The sequence below is a fragment of the Lonchura striata genome, chromosome W (assembly GCF_050655825.1).
Source record: "Lonchura striata isolate lonStrDom1 chromosome W, ASM5065582v1, whole genome shotgun sequence".
In the NCBI taxonomy this organism is placed as follows: domain Eukaryota; kingdom Metazoa; phylum Chordata; class Aves; order Passeriformes; family Estrildidae; genus Lonchura; species Lonchura striata.
The window spans coordinates 7,501,465-7,509,736 of NC_140743.1; the positions used below are offsets into that span (position 1 = coordinate 7,501,465).

The 8,272-nt window shown below is 51.1% G+C and overlaps 1 protein-coding gene across 1 annotated transcript; it reads left to right on the forward strand.

The window, feature by feature from the left end:
- The first annotated feature begins 3,857 nt into the window (after positions 1-3,857).
- LOC146763025 (endogenous retrovirus group K member 9 Gag polyprotein-like) lies at positions 3,858-7,645 on the forward strand. Its single transcript, XM_085571346.1, has 4 exons — positions 3,858-3,876; positions 4,837-5,919; positions 6,237-6,304; positions 7,592-7,645. The coding sequence occupies exons 1-4, from the start codon at positions 3,858-3,860 to the stop codon at positions 7,643-7,645; spliced, it is 1,224 nt and encodes a 407-aa protein (XP_085427472.1).
- Positions 7,646-8,272: the final 627 nt, after the last annotated feature.

The following is an 8,272-nucleotide window of genomic DNA, read 5'->3' on the forward strand; positions in this document are numbered from 1 at the left end:
CCTTACCTCGGCAGGGAGACCAAGCTTCCTAAGCCGATAACGAATCAGGCGAGGGGACTTGGCCAGAGTTTGAGTGTAAGCCTCGGTAGGACGTTCGACCTTACCTCGGCAGAGAGATCAATCTTCCGATGTTTAGTAGGAGAGTTAGGCGAAGGGACTGAGACTGAGTTCGAGCGTAAGTCTCGCCGGGATGTTTGACCTTACCTTGGCAAAGAGACCAAGCTTCCAAAGTTTATTAGGAGAGTTAGGCAAAGGGAGTTTGTCGGAGTTTGAGCATAAGGTTCGGCAGGACGTTCGACCTTACCTCGGCAGGGAGGCAAAGCTTCCAATGACTAGTAGGAGTCGGGTGAAGGAACTTGGCCGGAGTTCCAGTGTAAGGCTCGGCAGGAAGTTCGACCTTACCTTAGCGGAGAGACCAAGCTTCCTAATCCTAGTAGGAGAGTCAGGCGACGGGACCTCGTCAAAGTTCAAGTGTAAGGCTCGGTAGGATATTCGAACTTACCTCGGCAGGGTGACCAAGCTTCCTAAGCCTAGAAGGAGAGTTAGGCGAGGGGACATGGCCGGAATACGAGTGTAAGTCTCAGAAGGGCATTCGACCTAATCTCGGCAGGGTGGCCAAGCTTTTTAAGCCTAGTAGAAGAGTAAGGCTAAGGGACTTTGCCAAAGTTCGAGTGTAAGGCTCGTCAGGACGTTCGACCTTACCTGGTCAGGGAGACCAAGCTTCCAATGCCTAGTAGGAGAGTCAAGTGAGAGGACTTGGCCGGAGTTCGAGAGTAAGGCACGGTAGGACGTTTGACCTAACCTTGACAGTGAGACCAAGCTTCCTAAGCCTAGTAGGAGAGTTAGGCGAGGGGACCTGGCCAGAGTTTGAGTGTAAGGCTAGGCACAACCTTCGGCCTTACCTCGGCAGGGAGACCAAGCTTCCAATGCCTAGAAGGAGAGTTAGGCGAGGGGACTTGGCTGGAGTTCTAGAGTAAGGCACGGTAGGACGTTAGACTTTACCTCGGCAGGGAGACCAAGCTTCCTAAGCCTAGTAGGAGAGTCAGGCGAGGGGACCGGGCCAGACTTCAAGTGTAAGGCCTGGTAGGACTTTTGGCCATACCTCGGCAGGGAGACCAATCTTCCTAAGCATAGTAGGAGAGTCAGGCGAAGGGACTTGGCCGGAGTTCGATCGTAAGTCTCGGCAGGACTTTCGACCTTACCTCAGAAGGGAGACCAATCTTCCGATGCTTAGTAAGAGAGTTAGGCGAAGGGACTTGGCCGGAGTTTGAGTAAAAGGCTCAACAGGACGTTCGAACTAACCTCGGCAGGGAGACCAAGCTTCCGAAGTCTAGTACGAGTCAGGCGAGGGAACCTTTCCAGAATTTGAGTGTAAGGCTCAGCAGGGTGTTCAAACTTACCTCGGCAGGGAGGCAAATTTTCCAATGCCTAGTAGGAGTCGGGTGAAGGAACTTGGCCGGAGTTGGAGCGTAAGGATCGGCAGGACGTTCGACCTTACCTTGGCAGGGAGACCAAGCTTTTTAAGCCTAGTAGGAGAGCCGGGCGAGGGGACCGGGACAGAGTTCGAGTGTAAGCCTAGGTAGGACTTTCGATCTTACCTCGGCAGGGAGACCAAGCTTCATAAGCCTAGTAGGGAGTGTCTAGCGAAGGGACTTGGCCGGTGTTTGTGTGTAAGGCTCAGCAGGACGATCGACCTTTCCTCGGCAGGGAGACCAAGCTTCCTAAGCCTAGTTGGAGTCGTGTGAAGGATCTTGTCCGGAGTTCGAGTGTAAGGCTCGGCAGGACGTTCGACCTAACCTTGGCCGGGAGACCAAGCTTCCTAAGCCTAGTAGAAGAGTAAGGCGAAGGGACTCGACGAAGGTTCGAGAGTAAGGCTCGGCAGGACGTTCCACCTTACCTCGGCAGGGAGACCGAGCTTCCTAAGCCTTGTAGGAGTGTCTAGCGAAGGGACATGGCCTGTGTTTGTGTGTAAGGCTCGGCAGGACGATCGACCTTACCTCAGCAGGGAGACCAAGCTCCCTAAGCCTAGTAGAAGAGTAAGGCGAAGGGAATCGGTGAAAGTTCGAGAGTAAGCCTCGGTAGGACGTTCCACCTTACCTCGGCAGGGAGACCGAGCTCCCTAAGCCTAGTAGAAGAGTAAGGCGAAGGGACTCGGTGAAAGTTCGAGAGTAAGCCTCGGTAGGACGTTCAACCTTACCTCGGCAGGGAGACCAAGCTTCTGATGTTTAGTAGAAGAGTTAGGCGAAGGGACCTGGCCGGAGTTTGAGTGTAAGGCTTGGCAGGATGTTCGACCTTACCTCGGCAGGGAGGCAAAGCTCCCTAAGCCTTGCAGGAGAATCAGGCAGGGGGACCTGGCCAACATTCGAGTGTAAGCCTCGGCAGGACGTTTGACCTTACCTCGGCAGGTAGATCAAGCTTCCTAAGCGTAGTGGTAGAGTCAGGAGAAAGGCACTGGCCAGAGTTCGAGTGTAAGGCTCGGCAGAACTTTTGACCTTACCTCGGCTGGGAGGCAAAGCTTACTAAACCTGATAGGAGAGTCAAGCGAGGGGACTTGGCCAGAGTTCGAGAGCAAGGCTCGGTAGGGTGTTCGACTTTACCTTGGCAGTGAGACCAAGCTTCCTAAGCCTAGTAAGACAGTTAGGCGAAGGGACTTGGCCGGAATTTTAGTGTAAGTCTCTCCAGGACGTTCGACCTTAACTCGGCAGGGAGACCAAGCTTCCTAAGCATAGTACGAGTCAGTGGAGTGGACGTGGCCGGAAGTCGAGTTTAAGGCTCGGCATGACGTTCGACCTAACCTTGGCAGGGAGACCAGGCTTCCTAAGCCTAGTAGGAGAGTCTGGCGAGGGGACTTGGCCGGAGTTCGAGTGTAAGTCTCAGCAGGACGTTCGACCTCACCTCGGCACAGAGAGCATGCTTCCTAAGCCAAGTACAAGTCAGGCGAGCGGACCTTTCTGGAATTTGAGTGTACGGCTCGGTAGGACGTTCGACCTTACCTCGCCAGGGAGACTAAGTTTCCGATGTTTATTAGGAGAGTTAGGCGAAGGGACTTGGCCGGAGTTTGAGTATAAGGCTCGGCAGAACGTTCGACCTTGCCTCGGCAGGGAGACGGCCCTTCCTAAGCCTATTTGGAGATTTAGGTGAGGGGACTTGTCCGGAGTAGGAGATTAAGGCTCGGCAGAGCATTCGACCTTACCTCGGCGGGGAGACCAAGCTTCCTAAGCCTAGCAGAAGAGTCAGGCGAGGGGACTTGGCCGGTGTTCGAGTGTAAGTCTCGGCTGGACGTTCGACCTTGCCTCGGCACGGAGACCAAGCATCTTAAGCCTAGTACAAGTCAGGCGAGCGGACATGTTTGGAATTTGAGTGTAAGGCTCGGCAGAACTTTTCACCTTACCTCGGCAAGGAGACCAAGCTTCCTAAGCGTAGTAGGTGAGTCAGGCAAGGGGACTTGGCTGGAGTATGAGTGTAAGACTCGACAGAACGTTCGACCTTACCTCGTCCGGCAGACCAAACTTCTTAAGCCTTGCAGGAGAATCAGGGAGCGGGACCTGGCCGGAGTTCGAGTGTAATGCTCGGTAGGACGTTCGACCTTACCTCGGCAGGGAGACCGAGCTTCCAATGCCTAGTAGGAGAATCAGGCGATAGGACATGGCCAGAGTTCAAATGTAATGCTCGGCAGGACGTTTGACCTTACCTCGGCACATTGACTAAGCTTTCTAAGCCTAGTAGGAGTCAGACGAGGTGACTTGGCTGGAGTTCGAGTGTAGAGAGCTTGGCAGAAGAATGGTTAAATGGCAAGGGACATGAAACTGTAAAATTAGTCAAAGTATCAAGGGCTACGTGACTGCTGCAAGGTCCGCATGACCCTGAGAGCAAATGGTGTGCAAAAATCAGGATGATTGAAACTGCTTGGTATGTAGAAAAGATAAAGAGGAACAAAGAAGTACTAACCGCAAGGCCAGTAGAACAGAGAAGTACTACCTGCAAGGACAGTAGAGCGAGATAGTTGCACAAGTCACACAGCAACCAATCAGGAGCTTGGCTTTTGCAGTATGCATGAGCTAATTAGCGAGTATATATAAACTGTGTAATCTGTTACAATAAGCTGAGACTTGATGATCATGATATCTTGAGTCTTGTCTCCCGCGGCACCTCACCAACAACTGGCGCCCGGAACAGGGACCTCATCCGAGGTATAGGCGGGAGAGGTGCTGCGTTGGGTTCGGGTCCTGCAGCTGGAAGGACGGCGACAGAGTCGACACTCTCTGCTCTGTGCCCTGAGTGACCGCAGCGGCGGGCTCAGCTGATACATGCTGCCGAAGCTTTAAGGGGCCAGCAACGGTAGCGACGTAACCATGGAAAGGCAAGCAGCATATGATTTGTTTAGTGCTTCTCTCAGAAAAAGGCAGATTAGGGGGATTGACTTAGATAAGGATCTCCCCTCGCTATTACATCATGCTCATTCTTATGGTTTTTTCATAAACCCCCATACTCTTCATGAACTTTCGGAATGGAGAAGATATGGGGATAAGTTGTGGGAATTAGTGTTAGATGATGACAAACTGGGCAAGAAAATGAGTAAACTTTGGAGAGTGGTCCATAACGAATTATTAATGTGTCAGGCAGAAAAGAGGGCGGTGGAAGGGATACGGACAGCTCGGGAGAAAAATAAGGAATATGAACCCTCGCTTCTCTCCAGTGAGCCAAACCCTCCAGTTCTCACAAATTTTCCCGTTCCCATCTCTGCTTCTGAAGTGCCTGTACCTCCCATAGACACTGGTAGCATTGAGGTGCTGCCGTCAGCTCCCCCTTTACCTCCACCGTTGCCTCCCCCTCCAGCCATACAAAAAGTTACTGTAGCACCCGCCCCGCAACATCCTCCGTCTCCCGGCCAGGAGCCTGTCCCTGGGGCAGAATCTGACCTCGCGGAGGCCATGGCTAAAGAAAGACGTGAGTTATGGGCTGCTGTTGCACAGGAGGGCATGCAGACGGGGGACGCTGAGCTCTTCACGGCAGCACAGGAAACCCTTGCTTTTCCAGTGATATTTACGCCAAATGGCCAAGGGGGGTACAATGCGCAAGTCCAGAGCATGGACTGGAAAATTTTGACACAGCTGTGCGCCACTGTGGGGAGCTATGGTATCACCAGTGAGCCTGCTAGGCAAATGCTTGATTTTATCTTTAGTGCTCATACCTTATTACCATCCGATGTCAGGGGAATGGCCAAATTGATCTTTATGCCACATCAACGCTTACTCTTTGAGGTACGCTGGAGAGAGGAAGCGGAAAGAAGCACCAGTTTACCAAGGGCTCAGGGGGATCCTTTAGCAGGGCTTACTGTAGCCGAGCTTCTGGGACAGGGTGCCCATGTACATTTGGAACAACAGGCCGCACTAGGACCTGACAAATTAAGGGAAGACACAGTAGTGGCAAGAAGAGCGATAGACAAGGTCAAAACCCCGGGTGGAATCACAATATATATGGGGATTAAACAGGGCAGAGAGGAGCCTCTTGGTGCCTTCGTGGACAAGATAATGGAGGCATTGTCCAAAGCAGGGGTGGCTGATCATATGCAGGATGCCCTGCTTAAACAGTGCATACTGCAGAATAGCAATTACACAACCAGAAATTTGATTACTTCCATCCCTGGGGATTGGACCGTCCAAGCATTGCTAGAGAAGGCTGCTTCAGTACCAGTTGGATCTCAGGCGCTATTGGTTAATGCTTTGCAAGAAATAGGACAGGGGTTACGGGAACAAGCAATAAGCTCTCAAAATCAGGTTTTAGCAGCCCTTGCTCCCCTTCAAGCTGCAGCTGCGTGCCCCCATTCCAACACCACCGGAGGGGCACGAATAAGATGCTACCGCTGTGGGAACTTAGATCACGTTCTAAAGGAATGCGGAGCGACAGGAGTCTGGTGCGGCAGGTGCCAATCAAATACCCACAACTCCAACGCATGCTGAAAGAAGCAGGGAAACTCCCAGAGCAGCGCGAACAGCGGCCGCGCCGGGACACAAATGGCAGCTGCAGAAGCGAAGCCCCCCAGCAACTCCAACCTGCCACCTGCGGGAGCCTTGGCCTGGACTTGGCAGCCGCAGTAGAGACTGATCTCCTAACTTTGAAACCATATAAGATTCCAACTGGAATCCATGGCCCCCTACAAATACACGGGCAAACTATGGGAGGACTCATTATTGGCCGCTCTTCAGCCGCTATATTAGGCCTCTTTGTGGAACCAGGGATCATCGATGCCGATTGTTGCGGCGAAATCATGATCATCGCCCATACGTCATATCCCCCCGTGACAGTACCAAAAGGTCAAAGGATTGCTCAGTTGATCCCACTCCCACAAATGACCAAAGGATTGGAACCTATGTCCCGAGTCCCTAGGACTCCGGAAGGATTTGGTTCAACAGGAGGTCTCGCATTACTTACCTTAGATCTCAACACCCGCCCCAAGAAATCCTGCCGCCTGATTCATCAAGGACATAGCATTGTGCTTAAAGGACTTTTAGACACAGGTGCAGATACTAGTGTTATTGACCCAGGTCATTGGCCTGCGTCTTGGCCCACCCAGCCTGCAGCAACCACGGTGAGCGGTATCGGTGTGATGACACTTGCGAGCCGCACTCCGGTGCTGACTGTTGAAATTGAAGGGAGACAGGCGTCTGCAGCGCTCTCTATAACAACCTTACCACCTGCTGTTCAATGCTTAATTGGCCGTGATGTCCTGGCTCAGCTGGGCCTAGTCCTTACCAATGATCATTCTTTTCGGTGACGGCCATTGCTTGGACTTTCCCACTACCACTTACATGGACTACTAACGAGCCTGTGGTATTTAAGCAGTGGCCTTTAAAACAGGAAAGTCTGGAGCAGGCACATCTGTTGGTTGATGAACAATACAGGCAAGGACACCTTAGGCCCTCCACAAGCCCTTGGAACACTCCAATTGTTGTTATTTGAAAAATGTCGGGCAATTATCAGCTCTTGCATGATCTCAGAGCAGTAAACGATCAGATGGAACCTATGGGAGCACTGCAACCTGGGCTGCCGAATCCTGCTATGTTACCGCAAGAATGGCCCATCTTAGTGATAGATCTGAAAGACTGCTTTTTTACCATTTCTTTACATCCTGCGGATACTAAAAGGTTTGCTTTTACTCTCCCTGCCCTCAATCGTGGTGAGCCAGATAAAAGATTTGAATGGACAGTTTTGCCACAAGGGATGCGTAATTCCCCTACAATTTGTCAGCTGTATGTGGATACAGCACTGCAACCGTTGAGACAACGCATGCCTGATACCATCATCTATCACTATATGGATGATATCCTGTTTGCACAAGCAACCCCCTTTTCAGATTCTCAAATCCATGATATCCTGCATACCTTGGAGAAATCTTCTCTCACCATCGCACCCAACAAAATTCAAACTTCTGCTCCATGGAAATACTTGGGATGGACAATCACTCAACAGCGAATTACACCACAGAAGCTATCTATTCAGACATCAGTCACTACTTTGCATGAAGCGCAAAAGCTTTTGGGCGACCTACAATGGCTCAAGCCAGTTACTGGAATTCCTAATACCCTTTTAGACAAACTACGCCCACTACTCAAAGGAACCGATCCCTGCACTCCAGTTCATCTGACACCAGATCAACGTCGCGCATTACAGGACATTACACATTGCATCTCTACTGGTTTTGTGAGACGTCTTGATCCTGATCTTCCTTTACATTTGACCATTTGGAACACTGAGGACCACCTATTGGGGGCTGTCACCCAGCATGAAAAAAAAACAGGGGAGACGGTGGTGTTAGAATGGATATCACCCCCATTACAGCAAAAAGAACAGTAACCTCTAAGGTCGACAGCCTGGCAGTACTTATTAAGAGGGGACGTACTCGTATTTTGGAGATGAGTGGCTCAGAACCAACAAAAATCAATATACCCATGGAAAAACCCACCTTGGACTGGTACCTTTTAAATTATGCACCCCTCGCCGAAGCATTGCTTTCATCTGCAGCTACTGTTAGTACAGGACCCCATACGCCCAAACAATTAAAATGGATAGGAAAATGGAAATAGATACAGAAACCCCTCAGAAAAGAGAAGCCCATCCCGAATGCCATTACAGCCTTTACAGACGCAGGTCGCAGATCACGCAGAGCGGCTGTGGTCTGGAAAACAGAACAACAATGGCATCACCAGATACTAGAAGCAACGTCTCATGACAACTTACAGACATTAGAATTAATGGCAGTTATCTGGGCAGT

Bases quoted from the DNA above. Each gene is read 5' to 3' on its own strand.
- LOC146763025 (XM_085571346.1), top strand. The intron at 5,920-6,236 runs GCAGGTGCCAAT...TTGTGGAACCAG, and splicing joins AGCGACAGGAGTCTGGTGCG to GGATCATCGATGCCGATTGT. The intron at 6,305-7,591 runs GTACCAAAAGGT...ATACCCTTTTAG, and splicing joins CGTCATATCCCCCCGTGACA to ACAAACTACGCCCACTACTC.